Raw genomic sequence first — 19,000 nt, 5'->3', positions numbered from 1 at the left:
GGTTTGAGCAAAAAAAATCCAGTCCCAATAGTGTTTGGAATGAATTTGGATAGTTAGAAACTCATTCTGAATTCGGCCCGATGCCATCCCTACATCAGTCCTACATTTTGAACAAGACTGACCTGTCGGGCTCAACATCCAAATGTACCACTTAAAAGCAAAAGAAAGGGCATGAACACAGATTATTGATCAAGAAAATCGAGAGAATGGGAGGATAAAAGCCACTGTGCGGACTTTCAATATACACCATCCAAGATTCAAATCTAAAACCTCTGCCTCAAGTTTGGATCCTTTGCAGCCACATATCTTGCACCATAAAGAGCTATGCTAGAGATGATAATTTTAGCCAATCCGCTGGGATCCGATCTGACCCGATCCGATTAGATCCCGGGACAGTTATGGGTTCGGTAAAAAATATCCAAAGCGGGTTCGGATTGAAGATGGATAATAATATGCTCTGTCCTGAATCTGATTCGATATAACTTAATTTTTTTTTAAAAAATTATAATGATTTTATATTATTTACATGTATCTGACCCAATCCAACCCTTCTTGTCTATCCGATCTGACTCGATCCGAGATGCATATGGGGCAGATATGGGTATGAGATTTTTAATTATGGGGTAGATACGAATATGTATCGATGCGTTCCATATCTGATCTGTTGCTATTCCTGAGCTGTACAGCTCTTGATTGCTCCCACATCATCCCATCACAAAGATAGATCACTGTCAAACATGATGCCTTGCTTTGCATGCCAAACACGGTGCATCGCAAAGGTGGTCCATGTTTGACAACCATCTATCTACATGATGGGATGATGTGCGATGATCGGGAGCTGCACAAAATCTAAACTCCCCCCCCCCCCCCCCCCCCCACCCCTCCCCGCCCCCCCCCCCGCTTCTTGAGTAGAAGGGGGCTACCATGGGGCAAGCCCCAGTTTGCTATTTATAAACTAAAATATGGTAACCACCTGATTAGAGCCAATTTACTTTTCAGGTGTTTGTGGTTTGAGTTTGCTGAAGGAAAAATGATAAAGCTGGATCAACACAAGAATATCAAGGTCATATTGGCATCACGAAGAGTAGGAAGGAAGATGAGAAAGAGTTTGATTAAATTTAGTCTCAACTTGAGTTGGGTTTGACCATAACGCTTTAAACCAACGGCTGGTTGACATAAATTATATACTACAAATTAAATACTATTTTAGGGCTTAGGTTGAAAGCTAGACTATCCCAGTAATATTTTGCACCCTCCTCTATCCAAATTCATTGCACCAATGGTTGTCCATTGACTGGCTCCCACAAACTCCAACTTGCGTCAATAATTGCCACTCCATGTGACCGGAAGGACAAAATATCTCAGTTAAGCCTAAAGGACAAGTGCAGTTGTAGAAGAATCATGTGGACTCCAGAGCAACACTTATCTTTAAATTATTCGAATCAGAAACATTTTGAAAAAGGAAGATTTGGCGTGTATTGAAATTATTGGAATGAATTCTCAAATAATAATTTTGATTCCATCTTTTAGAATTAGAACAAAATTCTAATGAGAGAATAGTATGCGGCCAAATGGGACAACGAGCTGGATCTTGCTGGCCCCAATTCAGATTTTAGTGATCCAGGTGATTGCCTCCATTCTAGTCCAGTCCACAGCATCCCCCTAGCTTGCCTTCAGTCAACGCTACTTATCGCAAATACCACATCCCATATGTTCTACGAATGTCAGCCATTGGATCCATCCTGCATAGTTATTAAAGTACTTAAAATTTTATCTATTTGCTTACATAAATCTCGAAGCAATTATTGCATGATCCAATGATGGATTTACACAAGAAAAAATGAATCTTTCTTTTGCACAAAAGATATGATCCTTCCCATATTCCATTAATGTGCAGCATCCATCAACAAACTATGAAAGAAAAAATAGTTAATATCTTCTAAAAGCATAAAAGCTAATTTACGTAAACCTTTTCTTAAAAAAAAAAAAAAACTATCATATTTTAACCTAACAGGACATAATAATGCGAAACAAAAATTAATTAAAATTTTGGGTCCAGCCTATCAAATGTAGTCTCAGCCTGAATTGGGATTGAACATAACCCTTTAACCAACAGTGATTTGACATAAATTATATACTAAGATTAAATACTATTTTAGGCCTTAGGTTGAATTTTAATGTCAAAAACTATCCCAGTAATATTTTGCACCCTCCTCTATCCAAATTCATTAAAATTTTATGCCGCAGGAAAATGATGAAGCTGGCTCAACACAAAAATATCAGTGCCATATTGGCATTAACAAGGGTGGGAAGGAAGATGAGAAACAATTGCACCATTGATTGCCCATCGACTGGCTCCCACAAACTCCGACTTGCATCAACAATTGCCCATCCGCTGGCTCGAGACATTCCATGTGACCGGCGGGACAAAATGTTGCAGTCCAGCCTGAAGGACTACTGTAGTCGCAGGAGCATTCTCGTGTGTTCACTAAAGCAACACGTGTCTTGAAATTACTTGAATGCATTCTGGACTAATAATTTTTGTTCGATCTTTTAGCATTGGACCGGATTGCATTAGTGGCTGAAATATCAGACCAACCGCACAATGAGGTGGATCCTTTTGTCCCCACTCACGATTTGCATGACTTTTTAGTGAATTAGGTAATTGCTTTCAAACCAACTCTAGGCCACCTTTACCAAAAAAAAAAAAAATCAACTCTACACCACCCTCCCCAACCACCCCTTCCCACTTATTCCATTGCGCACTAAATTAATGTTCATCGCCCATCGACAGAAACTATTGTCTAAAACCTTATTCCTGTTAGGAAGAGTGAGGGAAGGAGAGATGGCTGAGTCTCTGGTTTCCACTGTCGTGTCTCGGCTTGCCAACCTTCTCATAGATGAAGCTGTTTCCTTGGCTGGTGTGCGGGATGAGATCGATTGGGTGAAAACACAACTTCAGCTATTGCAAGGCTTCCTTAAAGATGCAGACTCCAGAAGGAAGAAAGGGGATGCGACGATGGAGAACTGGATAAGTGCGATGAGAGGCGTAGCCTATGAAATGGAGGACGTCATAGACACCATCAAGTACATGCGCGAGAGGCGACACCAAATTAGGAGAGGCTGCATGGGCTTCATTTTAAGGTACTTACACAGACTTTGTGAATTGGTCACCCTCCATAAAATTAGTTCTAGAATTGAGCAAATAAAGGTCAAAATCCAGAGTATTTCTGAGAACAAAGATAGATATGGCATTGCTAATATAAATCTAGGTGAAAGTAGTGCAACGGATGAAAGTTCGCAATCACTCAGACAATCCTCTCCTGACTCTTATGATGATGACATTGTTATAGGCTTTGAGAATGATATCAAACAATTAGTGAGTCAATTGCTTGATCAGAATGTGAAAACACGATGTGTGATTTCTATAGTGGGTATGGGAGGGCTAGGCAAGACCACCCTGGCAAGAAAAGTGTATAATGACCCTGCAATTAGGCAACATTTTGACACCTTTGGCTGGGTTTCAGTTTCTCAGAGCTACCGAGTTATTGAACTGGTGAAGGACATCATGAAAAAGGTGATGGGAATCAAAAAGAAGAAAGAAACAACCACAGGAATTACCGTCGAAGACTTGGAGCAGATGGGTGAACAAGAAGTAAGAGAGATGCTCCGTGATTTCCTAAGACACAAAAAGTATTTGGTCGTGATGGATGATGTGTGGAGGGCTGATGTCTCGAGAGAAATGCGGCCATTCTTTCCTGATGAAAACAGCGGTAGCAGAATACTGCTCACTACCCGTGAGATGGAAGTTGCAAACCGTGCTGAGTCATTCTTTCCTCTACATGAACTGCACCTTTTGAACGAAACAGAGAGTTTGGAACTCTTTCTTAGGAAGGCATTCCCACCACATCAAGTAGTCCCAACCGAGTTGGAGGAATTGGCCCCGAAGCTTGCAAAGAGGTGTGGTGGACTTCCTCTTGCACTTGTGGTATTAGGGGGCCTTCTGTTAGGGAAACGTCGTAACTATGATGCATGGTGTAGCGTAGCTCAGAGCATGAATTGGGAAGATAGTGGAGATGGGCAGGAGTGCTTGAAAATATTGGGTTTAAGTTACAATGACTTGCCATATCTGTTAAAACCATGTTTTCTGTACATCGCTGCGTTTCCAGAGGACCACACTATCTCTGCTTCAAAATTAGTTAGATTGTGGGTCGCCGAAGGTTTCGTACCCCAAAAGCAGACGAGGACAATGGAAGAAACAGCTAGGGATTGGTTGGATCAGTTGGTCCAAAGGTGCATGATCCAGGTTGTCCAAAGAAGCGTGGCTTTTGGGCGGGTTAAGAGTATACGCATTCATGATATGTTACGTGACCTTGGCCTATTGGAAGCGAAAAAGGATGGATTTCTTCAGGTTTGCGGTAGTGATTACATGGCAATATCTGATGGTATATCGAGTTATCGTGTAGCTTTTCACAATCGTATAGATGACGAGATTGCTAATTCCTCACCGCATCTCCGCACGTTGCTGGGCTTCAGATTAGTTTTGAACGATAGTACTGCTGCGGGGAGATTTTTGAATGGGTTAAACTTACTAAGGGTGCTGGATTTGGAGGACGCAACAGATTTGAAGGAGTTACCAAAGAGATCGGCAACATGATTCATCTACGATACCTGGGATTGAGAAACACTGGTTTGAAGAGACTACCATCCTCTATAGGACATCTCCTCAATCTGCAGACTCTGGATGTAAGAAAGACACAGATTTCATGTTTTCCGAAATCATTTTGGAAAATCCGGACGCTGAGGCATGTATATCTTAATGTACGTGGGATTCTAAACGCGCCAAAAATTGGCGATCACAAGAACTTGCAGACTCTGAAAATCACATGGATCCATGTGGATATAGATGTAAGAACATTCATAGAATCACTCGAAAAAGCACTCGAGAAAATGGACAGCCTCGTCTCCTATTCTCTGATTTTGCCAGGAGACATCTTCTTCGCACATGCACGACACCTGCAGAAGCTCCGCTCATTACATCTTGGAGGATTGTTCGACCAGCAACAACTCTCGGACAGCACTCAATTCCCACCAAACCTCACCAAGGTCATATTATATAATTCTCGGTTGGAGCAAGACCCAATGCCGGTGCTGGAGAAGCTGCCAAACCTCAGGCTTCTTACACTAGAATGGTATGCATATGTCGGGAAGAGCATGTCGTCTTCTGCTGGCGGCTTTCCTCGACTGCAACACTTGAAATTTTTCGAACTGAAACATTTAGAGGAATGGGGAGTGGAGGTTGGGGCAATGCCCAGGCTCAGCCGCTTGACCATTGTTGGGTGCTATAGGTTGAAGATGCTTCCTGAAGGATTGCAGCATGTGACCACCCTTCGGGAACTGAGGCTGGATTCCATGCCTCCTGAGTTCAATGAAAGGGTCAGAAATGAGGACGGGTACAAGGTCCGACACATTCCCTCCATTATTTTTAAATAGGAAATTCTTCTGTAAGTCACTCCCTCTCTCCTCCATTTCCTTTGTTATTTCCATCCCTCGAGATTCTACTAATGGAATAGACTTCTTGCATGATTGAATACACTCACACGCCACGTGTTTGACATAATATCATGCAAAGTATTATGATTTATTTCTCTCTGATTTTGAGCATTCTAATCGCTGAAATTCTGATTGAGTTGTAGCACTTCTAACGGAGAAGTTAAGAAATCTTATTATAAAATTTCTTTTCCTTCTCTAGCTTGTGAAAACCAAGTGCTGCTCATCTTACTGGAGATTGAGCTTCACTATTTCTGATTGTTTTGTGCTTTAGTTCCTAAATCAAAGTAACATTCTAACTTTTTATTTATTTATGTAGTCTTGAATTAAGTAGGAAAAGAAAATTAAAGCTAAGAATAATTTAGACATTAGAGCTGAAATTAGAAATTTAGTAGTAATTTATTTATTTCTTGTATTGATGGTTGAAAAAAAAAATCCTGCATTTGTATTAATTAATGAACATGCTAGATGTGGATTGGTCAACATTGTATTTGAGTTTGTCAGCTAAATAACCTTACACTACTTAGTATTTTTTTGTTCACAATTTGCCCAAAAAATGAATTTGAGAATATTCCAATTAGTTTGTTAAGATTGTTTACAACATTGCTTTCTCTTTTGATAAATGGACCGAGCATGTTTTCTTTTCTATTCTAATTCTTTTACTCTTGGAAGTAATATAAGAATATTGTACATATTTTGAAACTCTTGAAAATAAGTTATTTTGGACATATGGCCTATTTTGAGTATTGAGTTGGAAACTTAACTAGGCAATTTATTGGTTTATATTTCTATATATTCTCGATATAGCTGTGATCTCCACCAATGGAGATAATACATAGGCCTCGTCAACTTGTAATTTGAAAAACTAGCTTTGACATAATTAAACCACTAGTGATTAGAATAAAGGTATATATTATTTGATATCTATTATCTAACCCCTGGTGCACCTTATATCTATTGTACCTGATATTCAGCATCTGGCACATGCTATTAGGTTATCTGGACATAGCCTAATATTGAGTTCATTAATAGTTCATGAAATAATAAAATATAGATTTTTGCTCAATATTATATTTGTAAATGCTATTTCGGTTTATTGTTCAGTTGTCATACTTAGAGACCAGTTTGGAGTGTTATATTATTTACTGGGTGGATGTAGCTTACCATCTTTTTTTTTTCTATGTTCAGATTATCTATTGTGAATCTCACGGGCTTGGAGAGTACATGCATAGAGTTGTTTTGGATTTTCTAGTAGATTTAGCGATCTTTATTTATTTGTGTTTAGTTGGGTTCCCCATTGATTAGCTTTATATTTGGTTTGGTTACCAATAATGTGTTGGAACGATGTGACTCTCTATCATCTTGGGATAATTGTCATGGATAAATTTTTACTATAGATTTTTCATTACTATTTTTCTGGAAGATTAAGTCTTGCCTGTTCAAAAATGATTGTCGGAGAAACAAAAAGACGAGGTCCATCAGCTCAATAACACCTGCCCTTGTCTGCTCAAGTAAATGAATTGGCTTTAATGATTAAAAACCACAAGAATAACTGAATAGTAGAATACATAATCAGACAACACGGTAACTATAAATTTCTCTGTGAGATGGAGAAGATCATAATATTTCTATTTTTTTAATGAATTTTAATATATATTTACAACTATGGAGCCTGTTACTTATAATATTCAACTGTGGATCTAGCATGATGGTTCACAGGTTATTAGATGCTAACATGATAGTTGACTTGCATGACATATCCCCAAATGCAGCTTTTCGTTCATTCTTTCCTTGCTCATAGTAGCTTTCTGTTTCTATCTGGTACAGAAGTCAGAGCAGGCCTAATCTCTTCGCAATCCTTTTTAATAAATCCAAAAACCACCTCCATTTTAGTTACATCATTTGAACAAGTCCAGCAACCATAAGCAGATACCTGGTGGCAATCAATGGCAGTAAATAGGGTCCATTGATATCATGGGGAATGTTCTTTTCCAATTCTGCTATACTGCTTGCTTTGCTCCAGTATATATACTGATTCGACTGCCTTAGGGGCGATTACTCCATTTCAGATTTAATTGCAGAGTTCATTATTTTTTTTTTAATGACATATAAATGAGTTTCAGAGACCCACAAGAGCTAGTAATTAAGTGCTGTTTTAATTGTTGGTGCTGTAGTCAAGCTTGTCTGGTTAGAGTGCTATCAGTTCAGGCAATCTATTTTTTTTTTTCTTTTTTTTTTTGATGTAATGGGAGGCAAGGATGTACAAACAGGGGATAGTAACTCAGAGTAAAGCCTGAATTAACCCCAAATGGAGAAGAAACAAAACTCAGATTAGAACTAAATACAAACGTCGAGAAGACCTGGTAGTTGAGAAATCTGTATGAGACCCATGCATATCTTCCTGCTTTCTCAAGTAGCCATATACTGATCTCTTCTGAGTATCCCCCTTGTATACTACACTAATATATAATGCCCAGTGGCCAACATTCACAGGGTTACGAGATTATTTCATTAATATTTTCTCCCCCTCCCCCCATCCTGGCTAAATTTGGAGTCACCCCAACTTTCATATAGATAAGGACCATTCCTCAAGCAAAAATTATCGAACTTTGGAGTCTCCTATTATCTTCTTGACCAATATATGGAACACCAAACTATTAGCTATTGTCTATAAAATAATTTTGTAAATAATATTTAACTAATCAGAAACGCCCAACAATTATACAGATTTACATATAAAATACATAACAATGAAACAACAAATGCTTTATGTACTATATAGAAAATAGTATGACAGAAAATATTGCTCAGAAGTAATAGTTCTTTAGCTGTAACATGAATTACATATACTCAAGAAAATTAGCTAGTTAATTTAAAAAGATAAGGTGTTTAGCTTATAGCATTCTATAATCCATACAAGACACTTCCATTAACATATAAAGGCAGTGATTCTCGTATTATACACAACCTTCAACATGATGAACTTTTCTCATAGTTGAGTATGCGTGCCTTTTTCCCTGCAATGTCACAAGCTGTCCCATGAAAGTTTGCAGGCTGATATAATGAATGCTTTTACTTAAAATGCAATATTCCATCTTGAGGAGATCCAATTGCTCTAAGAGTGAGCATTGATAGTGTGAATGAGCTGATAGACCTAATCTACCATTATAGAGTCAGCCAATTCACCTAGAAGTAAATATATGGCAAAAGAAATTATAATAAGAATGATCATAAATATTCAATTAGATCTTACATTTTGATCAGATAATTAAACAGCTTCATTTACTGTATACAAAGCTAATCATAGTCCATTCTAAAATAAGAGAACATGCTCTAGGCCTTAAGATAAATGAAGTCGGATCTTTTAAAATGGCAAATTTTTCCAATTTTAATCTTCATTAGATTTTCAAACATAATGCAAATGAAGAATCGGTAAAATTATGCAGCATACAGCATATTGAATGTTAATAGATTCTTAGAAGGAAAATGCTTAAGTCAGAAAAGACACTCAGCTTGTGTGGTGTAATGTCATTGCTCCCTCTGAATTGGCATCGCGAAGTGTGCCATCAAATAAAGCAAAGTGGTTAGTGCAAGGCAACTGAGTGACTTTTTTGAGTGATTGTAATTAATTTCTAGCCAGAGTTAGCAAGCATACGTAAACAATTGCTAATGATATTGATTTAAAGGATTGAAATCATACTATCTTTCAACACATTGTTAGTATCACGTTCTCAGTTTGCTGATCTGATTAGAAATTGAAGTATTAACAAACTCAAATCAATGATTAGCTCATTTGCGACTGAATGCACTGAAACTTGTCTGCAAACATTCTTCTAACCACAACGTGGAAGATGCAAGCTCCACCATCATTGAGAGAGGAAAAATGGAAAATTCATCAGCTCCTATGAGGGCTGCCTCTCCCAACAAAGAATTTAGGGGTTGTTTTTTTGTAGGTAAATATCATAAAAAAATTGATTAATTTTTTTATTAATTAACTTATTCATATTCTCACACTTTTTAAGATTGGTAAGTTATTTTACCATGGACAATATTTATCCATAAAATAAAAAAAAAATTTATCCATCCAGGAGGTGACTAAATTATTTTTCCATCAACCAGTAAAATAGATATTTAATGCTGTACCTAAAATACCCATCCTCATTTTCAATATTTCCATCATTTAATGTTTAATAACTTGATCAAATCTAAAAAGTATAAGGGATATCATGGAAAATATGGATAATTTTATCAACTTATCTAGAAAAGTAGTAATATAAAAGAACATGAGTAACAAATTACGAAATCATTTTTCTATATGTAAAAGAATATAGATAAATTATTTTTTTATCTAAATATTATTTGAGAAATATTTATTCAGAAAAATATGGATTCTCAGACAAATCTTTTAACTGTAAAAGAACGGACCCTTAGGGTCTATGAGAAAACAATAGATGGTTCTATTAAATTGGATGGCATGTAAAATCTCGAAAGACAAAGCTGGAGATGGCAACATAAGAAGGCCAGGGCTAATACTGAGAGAGAATAGATCATGGAACATCAGTTAACGTTGTGTGGAGATTACGCAACAGAGACTTGAGAGCTTTGATAAATACAACAAGACAAAATGCTTGAGTTGCAACAAGGTCTACGCGGCAACACTCTCCATCATGTATTTAATGACCAACCAAATCCATGATTATTTGTCTTCATGGGAGGAAAGGCAGTGTGAGAGAAGACAAGGTCAGTAATCAGGTAAGACTAAAGACTTGAATGATGAGCATGATGCAGGGGGAATCCCACATCAGCAAGAAGAACGGGCTGGGTTCGTGCTAAGGTGGTTTTATGGCGGTGAGGTCTGTGCTCATGCATCACGATGCTCCAATAAGCATCGCATGTAGTTAACCAAGTAGCCAGTAGGAGCATATGAATGACATTGTTATACGTATGATGCAGTCAAAGTTATTAATTAAATCTAAAACGTGAAATACTGCCTTAATTTGGTGGGAAGTATAATCGTATAGATACCGGTGGAGATATGAAAGGTTTCTTCACGTACTATTTGCTCTTGCGTGGTCCTAATCCTTTTGGGACTGTACAATAGAAATCCCAGGCAGGGCATATCCGCTTGATATCCTACTAGTCTACGGTCCATCGTGCATTCTTTGGGCATTCAGGTAAAAAAAAAAAAAGGCTTTCTAGCACCCATAAAGTGCACACTAAAAGGTCAGTAGATCTATAATTGCTGACTTAGCAACTTCACAATCAACCAACCTACCATGTTTGGAAATAAATTCATGAGTACATAGACTGATCCAACAACCGATGAGAGAAATTATTTTTTTCTGAATTAGCTGATGCAAGAAATCCTGAATAGATCTCTTAGACATTTTCCATATTCCTTTACCTACTCAACTTGTTTACCTTGAAATATCTAGTTTTCTATTTTTGTGTTTCATTAGAAAATTAACAAATTAGAAACTTATAAATAGTTTGCTAAACAACTTTTTTCTATTCCATGAAATGTCTGCTTTTTTATTTCCTTTTCGATTTCTTTGCAACGAAAATACCCTAAACAGCAGGGTAGATGGGCATAACAAACACATAATATAAAATGAAGTTGTTTCCTTCTCCTTTTCCCTTCTACCTACGAATCATGCTATTTATCAAGAGCACCTTGGAGAGTGGCTTCACTTGAAATCAAGTCACAGATGCTTCAACCATGTCGCGTATGTTTTATTGTATGGTAATAGTTCGTTTATCAGCAAATTACTGAAGCAGAACCAGAGGAGCTTGCAATGTTTTGCAGATCAAAGACCGTAAAGAATCAAAACAAACAAATTCTGAGTACAAGCACTGGACAAACCCCAGGTAGACAGCCTTCAAAAGGACTTCGGCGCAAAGAAGGGGAACCCATACTCTACCATCATTGATGGACTATACTCGGCTTGTAGTCAGCAACGAGGACCTTCGAAACTGCAGGCATGAAATCCTCTGTAAATTCTACATGAGCCGGGTGTGGATTGTACTCAGATATGCCTTCCACACTTTTGAAAGTCGATTCAAAGACATGGTAAATCCTTGATGCCTGTTCTCTATACTTACATCCTTTCCCCTGTACACAGAAAATAGCAAAATCAAAAAGCAAAAGTGAGTTTCTTTGTTGTTGTTTTTTTTTTTTTTTTTTTTTTGGTACAAGAGTTTATTTGTTGTCACCAGTAAAGAGAATGGCCATTACTTTCATCATCAGGCCAAGTGAGCTTCATGCAATTCATATCTAATTTCTAACATGTAATGTAACATGATTTTTTTTTTTTTCTTTTTGATGAAAAGAAGACTAAGGTATTTCACCTTAGTGACCTAACTTTATTTCAGAATGAAAGTATTTACGAGGAAAACATAATATACAGATACATTTAAAACCTCCCCAATACCATAAGAGGATGAAAGGTACAGACACAAAATTCTCACAGCAGGGAAACTAGCCTCCAAAAACTCGATCTGAAGACATGGAGGAGCAGATTTCAAGGGAAGATCGAGAAGTTGCAACCTAGATTGATGAAGGGGAAAAGAAGACTCACAAGAGGGAAGTCTGAAATAATCAGAAAATTCTTATAGGCACAGTGCTCCTATAAGGATTCAGCTGCAAATTCTTCGTCATAGCCTCCAAAACAAGAAAATCCAAGAGCTGCAACCTTTCGTAGAGAAGAAGAAATAAAGACTCAGAAGAAAGAAGTCTAAGGATCAAAAGGCAGCTTGGAGGATGCTCCTCTGAGGCCTCAGTTGCCCTTCTTCATCATAGTCACCAAAATGGGAAGTCCGAGAGGGCCAACAATCCAAATGAGATGGATTGAGAAGATCATCACAAGAGGTACAAACATCAGAAAGAGTGTGACAGCAACAAAAATGAATTGAAATCATATAAAGTGTACTTCCATATTTAATTTCAGACAGTTGACAATATCCCAATATATTCCAGAGTTTGATGTAGTAGTTCATGCAGAGGAGGCTTAAAAAAAAAAAAGCATTAGAAGCTTAGATAGGATAAAGGGCTTGAGATTAACTCAAACATGGAAAGTGGACTTCATTATGTTGTTAGTCGCAGCACCACTCCAATTGACCAAGTCAAATGTTTGTCTTGCAATACAGGAACCACTATTTCAAAGAAAGAAATATATAGGATTCATTATGCAAAATTTCCAGCCCTAGACTGAGCACCACTAATATTTATAGAGGTTACAAATGCAATTGACATCGGAATTAGACTTACAAAGTCAAAATGAACAAGAGACTTCTCTGTCTAACTACCATTAAGAACAAAGAACCTCTGGTATGCAGCTGGAACAATATCCAACATGGTCAAACATATTTTTGAGGCACATGACATATAGCACTTCCCAAACACTAATAACTTAGAACAATAAGTATTCTAGCATTTCCAGAAAATAACAGCCCCAGACAATGTTTATTTTGGCATTTGCTATAGTGCTCCTTTGTAGTATTTTATTATAAAGGGCATTTAAGACATTATCCTACTAACTTTTTATATTTTATTATTTTTTTAAAAATAATATTTTATTATTTTAAACCTTCTACTTCTTCTTCATAACTTCTCCTTGCCGCCATCCACCACCTGCCTCCCCTGCCCACCTCGCTATCGCACACTGCCCGGTTCCTCTGCCTATGCCCACCTTTTCATCGCTGCACACCCTCCTCCTCCTCCACGCACCTCTCCGCCGCTCACCTCCCACCGCCATATGATGTCCCGTTCGTCCTCCACCAACCTCTCCATCCCTCGGGGCCACCACCGCATGTTGCCCCATTCCTCCTCAACCCACCATTTCATCGCTCGCCTCTCTATCGCCGCACGCCGCCCCCTTGTTCTTCCTTCTCTGCCCCTCTCTGCTGCTTTCCTTCCCACAGCTATATGTCACCCCCTTCCTCCTCCTCTGCCCTCGCAATGACCCAAGCTCCCCCTCTCGCTCCTCCTCTTCCACCTCTGCGGTGATCAGAACACTCTAACCCTCCCCCCTTCCCTCTTCCTCCCTCTCCTCTTCTTCTTCCCTCTTTCAACTCCTCCTCGGGTCCCTACATTAGGCCTTCCCAACTCCACCACCCACCTCCTGTGATGCTCCAAACACAGCATCGGAGTCAGATACGTGATGGCTGCATACTTCCTACGATAAGTCCTAAAGAATATATAAGGTCTAATTAATAAACAAGTCTACAAAAACATCAAAAAAATTATAAAGTTCCAACCATATTTGTCAAATCAAATAAATCCATTTTTATTGAATAATTTTTACAAAATTGAAATATTTATTTAGTATTAAAAAATCAACTAACTAAGAACTCCATCGCTCAAAACTCCACACCCAATTCGATCAATACTATGCATCCTACAAGTCTAAAGAAAAAAGAAGGTATGAGCTTAACAGCCCAGTAAGAATCTCCCACACTCACACCAGCATGAATATGAAATATTTTTTAGTAAATATATAATTGATAGAAAAATAATAAGATCATATATCATCAATGTGATAGTTGAATAATAACATCATATGCAATTCTATTAAACATATCGCATATCATAATCAACAATTCTATTCAATAATAATTCAATGAGATTGATTAACACAGTTCTAATCCAAACACTATTATTATTTTGGCACTGGATTAGATCTATTTATGCTCCAGCCCGTGGTAGGCTATCATGATTTCGCCCATGGCCGACAACCATATCTTAGCCCATGACTGACATCATAATATCATGTTTCACACGTATCGACTAGTCCAGATACTCTTCAATTAAATATAATTTATTATTTTAATTTGATTTTGATATTAAACTAGTTACAATCATACTCCAGTCTATGGTAGGCTAAACATCTAAGTCCATAACTGATACACCATATTTTACACATGACTGACTATCCACATGTTTCCATTTTCCTACTTTTTATTTTTCTTTCTGGTACTAGACTAATTACAACCATACTCTAGCTCATGGTTGGCCAAATATAATACTGGGCCCCAACTCTAGGCTGTCTTGTACACACATCACATTTCTTGCATGGCCAAACAGCACAAACACCACTCATGCCTCATCCATATTATTATCAAAGTCATAATCTGATTTTCGATATTAGATTAGTTATAGTCATGCTCCAGCCTGTGGCAACCCAAGCCGTATTCCAATCTAAGATGGATCCGGCATAAACACTATATTTCTTACATGACCAGCTAACCTGGATACCACCCACCCCATCAATTTGTTAAACCATATTTTTCTTATTCAGCAATCATTAAGCACCAATGAATCTTACTTCAAGCAGCATCAATTCAATAATATATAATACATATGCTGATAAATATAGAATATAAATCAACCATACAAAATTAATTTTCATAAACATGGAGGTGCTTGTGTTGAAGAACCCTTATCTCTATCAGTGATTGACTCAACATAGAAATCGATGAATCTATCAATCTACGAATTAAGAATCAAGGTGTTTTACTCGACACTTTTATGTAAATAATCACATCTCTATATGATCAGGATCAAATAAATAAATATTATGTATAATTAAGGATGAAAAATTATAGAAAAATCTCTAGATATCATAAATCCAGAGCCCTCCTAAGGTCAACCAAGACCTGGATTTGTCAAGTACCTGGACCCACCATTGGTCCATAAGACTCCTAGAGAAAAAATCTATGAAGAAAGAGAAAGAATTTAGGGAGAAAATTTTAGAGAGAAAAAATAGGGAGAGAAATCAGCAAAGAGAGAAAATGTGGAGATAGAGAGAGGAGAGAGGAGAGAGAAAAAAAGAGAAAACTTTCTCTTTTTTGTCCTTTTCCTTTCTTTTCTTTTCTTTCTTTTCTTTTTCTTTTTCTTTCCTTTTCTTTTTTTTTCACGCCTTCTTTTTTTCTTTATTGAAGCAGAGGAAGGAGGTAGAGTCCATTACCCAAATAATATTAAAAAAATTATTTACAAAACTAATGCATCTTTAAATTTATTTACAAAACTAATGTAAAACCATAAAATGCCATTTGAAATAGTATTTTTTGGATAGAAAATATCATTTCAAATAGCATTTTATGGGTCCACGTCATCTCCTCCCCCGTGGAATCAAAAGACCATAAAAAAATAAAAATAAAAATAAAAATCATCATTTGTAAAGGTGCTTTTGAAAGTGCCATTTCAAATGACGTTTTCAAATAAAGCGCTATTTGAAATGGTATTTTCAAATAAAGCGCCATTTGAAATGGTATTTTCAAAGCCCCTTCAATTGCCAAAAAAAAAGTAAAAAATCAATCTATATCATCCCCGTACCAATGCCGTACCGACCTATACCGGCTCAAACTGTATCGTACCGGATGGTTGGTGCCTTCACCGACCGTACCGATGCCGTTGTACCGGCCCATACCGCATCGTACATAGCGGTTCGTGCCCGTACCGTACTGAGATGTAGCGGTGCAATCCGGTTCATCTTATTTGTCAAAAAATCAACCTGAATCTTACTGGTTCCCCACCAATATGGTATGGTACGGGCCGTATCGATCGATTTGGGCTGGTACAAAATATCATACATCCAGCTGTAGTCCTAGTAGATTTGGGTCCGACACAATCGTCCCATCATTCCTTATCAACTTGAAATCCTCATCCTCACCATGATTCAGAATACTCTTTTTGTCGAAATCACCGTAGTCCTTCATCATCCGATTGTCAGGCTTCAATCCTTCATCAAAATAAGCTCTCACCATCTACTACGCGATATACACGTAAAACTGTATCATACCCTTAATGAAAGAAAATGAGGAGAGAGAGCAAATAAAAGCAAGCATACAGGCGGAGAGAGAGGTATGAATATCAGATGCCATTCTATCGTAGTCCTCCTTCATAAATAACTGACTTGTCTGATTTAGCTTATTTTTGACTATTTCAAGAAATGTAATTAAATTACTCGACATATTATTATTATTTACATTATAATTTATATAATCCTTTTAGCATAATTTTTTCTCTGCTAATCTTCTGAGACACATGAGACTACGTGTATTCATATCCACAAAGCATAACATCCAAACACTTGAAATTAAACTAATCTCTGATAAAATTAATAATTAATAATATAAAATAAAATAAAAATATCAAGTGTATAAAAAATAATACAATAAAAATTTTAAAAATACTAAGTATAAATCTAAAAAATACTAAGTCCCACAAGGACGTCATGATGGCCGTGGTTGCTTGGACCTTCTCAGAAAGATCCTCAATGGCCGCTCCTGCTCCTGTATCTGCTATGATGGCTCTTCCCCCATATCAGTGGATGTCTGCTGGTCATGCTACTTAGAAATAACTGATGTAGTCAGAGCATCTGCGGGTAGAGTGACCCTCTCAACCCCCTCATCTGGATATAAGGATGGGCCTGAAAAGAAAGTGTCATACTCATATGGCCAACTAGTACTCGATGATGTCATCTGGGGTATGTAGAAATATTGATCAGTGAAAAGAGGAGTTTTTGTTATGTTACTTTGAAACATTGATCAGTGAAAAAGATTGTGCAATGAAATTAGATTGGTGATTATACAATTAGAAAAATATGCGATTGAAGGAAAAATAATTTCAGGGAGCAACATAGGTGAAAAGGTATTCAAACCTCGAATGAATTTGATTCCTTCTAATTCTAGATTGCCTTTTAAATTTCAATAAAGACAATATTGGTTAGCTGTATGCTTTGCAATGACTATAAACAAAAATCAAGGGCAGACTCTTTTTCATGTTGGTTTGTATCTTCTAAAATTAGTTTTAGTCATGGGCAACTTTATGTTGCAATATCAAGGGTGAGAAGCAGAAGAGAATTAAAAATTTTGATTATCAAAGATGAAGACATTAGTGTCAAATCAACAAGAAATGTTATCTTCAAAGAAGTTTTTGAAAATATAAGCTAAAAAGATTTGTTTAAGTTAATAGTTGACATTATTAATTTTGGCTCCTATAATTTATGATACCAATGCTATGCAACATAAGCTTTACTCTTATAAGGTTTGCATCTGTAATAGATTTTATATTTACATATTATAATTTTTGGGAGCTTTATTTGCATAATGATCTATAGTTGTTTCTTCCAGATGATTGCTTAATCACTTACTTTTTTACAGTGATGTTCATTGGATCTTTCATTTTTGCTTTACAATAACTATCTAGCATATAAATGCTATTTTTTTTCCTCATTAGATCTTTCCTTTTTACTTAGTTGCCCATTGAGAATTAAATAGTAGACACTTAACCTAAAAATGCCTATTTGCCTTTGCTATTGGAGACTTAAAATAATAAGAAGTGCTTTCCGAAATATAGAAACATATTGGTATTTTCTAATGTTAGATACATGGATCTTCTTTTTTCATCCTTTGCTTTTTCTTTATTTTCTTTTCTTATATGAGTTTAATTTTGTTATTTGTTATTAATTTTCTCATCTTTAATTGTATGTCATCTTTATTCATATAATTTAATAAAAATATTATTTTCTTTTGTTATCATTTATATTTTTTTATTCTAATGCCTGTGCATTGCATGGGTGTCGGACTAGTACACTACATTAAAGGAGAAGTCACAACTCTCCTAGGCTATCAAATGTCAAATATATGTCATGCCAAGTGTAGGTAATCCTCCCTTCAAAAAAAAAAAAGCGATCGAATCCCCTTCTTCTCTTCAATTTTTTTGGGGTTGCGTCTATGAGAGGATGCACCTCTTATTCTTCCATAGCTTCCCTATCCCATTCCTCAATCAAAATCCCTTAAATCATACAAAATATCATGCTTCTACCAAGATTAAGCTCTCAAAATGTTAAGGGACCAACTCACACCACCACAACTCACACAAAATCCCTTATGCTTGAGAAAAAAAACCCCAATCGAAACCTATGAAACCACTCCGATCTCCCTCAGGTACTCTTCTTCCCCAAAGATCTCCAAAAAATACAATGAAATGAAAAGAAAAAGAAGTGAAAAGAAAAAAAATGATCACTCTATGTGGGAAAAGATCATACCTTCCAATGTTTTCCATCTTTTACTATGTTTTTGTGGGTTCTTCCAATGTTTTCCCTCGATTTTCCTCCATTTTTTTCTTCCTCTTGAGTCTCAAGCGGGTGGGAAGCTTGGAGCGGCCGAAAAAGAAAGCTTAAATGAGGGTTGGGGTTTTACGTTGGGTATCTACTTTCCTTTTTTCGTTCTCGGGAGTCTCAATCAAGTGGGAGGCTTGAGTGGCCGAATATTATCCAAAAATCTAGGGGTCAAATTTAGAGCTGGCAACGGGTCGGATTTGGGTTTGGGTTGAGTCGACTAATGTCTGTACCTACCCTATCATAAAAATATCCATACTCATACCCATTCCATACCCATCTCGGATTGATTTCGATCAGATAGAATAAAAGATGAAGATTAAATCGGA

At 36.9% G+C, this 19,000-nt stretch overlaps 1 protein-coding gene and 1 long non-coding RNA gene across 4 annotated transcripts; one reads left to right on the top strand and one right to left on the bottom strand.

Annotated features, from left to right (window-relative positions):
• Positions 1-2,687: 2,687 nt before the first annotated feature.
• LOC105040064 (putative disease resistance protein At1g50180) lies at positions 2,688-6,972 on the top strand. The gene is given in 3 exon segments (XM_019847954.3): positions 2,688-4,637; positions 4,640-5,504; positions 6,739-6,972. Coding segments are annotated over 2 exon segments (2,718 nt in total). The 5' UTR covers positions 2,688-2,773; the 3' UTR covers positions 5,494-5,504; positions 6,739-6,972.
• Positions 6,973-11,259: 4,287 nt separating this feature from the next.
• LOC105040003 (uncharacterized) lies at positions 11,260-17,129 on the bottom strand. 3 transcript variants are annotated; one of them, XR_012137823.1, is made up of 2 exons: positions 16,776-17,129; positions 11,260-11,662 (listed from the first exon to the last, which is right to left on the bottom strand). It is a non-coding gene; the product is annotated as an uncharacterized lncRNA (long non-coding RNA). The 3 variants fall into 3 exon arrangements; XR_012137822.1 differs by having other exon boundaries at positions 16,808-17,129; XR_831037.4 differs by lacking the exon at positions 16,776-17,129 and adding an exon at positions 12,129-12,605.
• Between the last annotated feature and the right edge of the window lie 1,871 nt (positions 17,130-19,000).

Source organism: Elaeis guineensis, chromosome 1 (assembly GCF_000442705.2).
Source record: "Elaeis guineensis isolate ETL-2024a chromosome 1, EG11, whole genome shotgun sequence".
NCBI classification, from domain to species: Eukaryota; Viridiplantae; Streptophyta; class Magnoliopsida; order Arecales; family Arecaceae; genus Elaeis; species Elaeis guineensis.
This window is presented reverse-complemented; position numbering and strand designations above follow the sequence as displayed.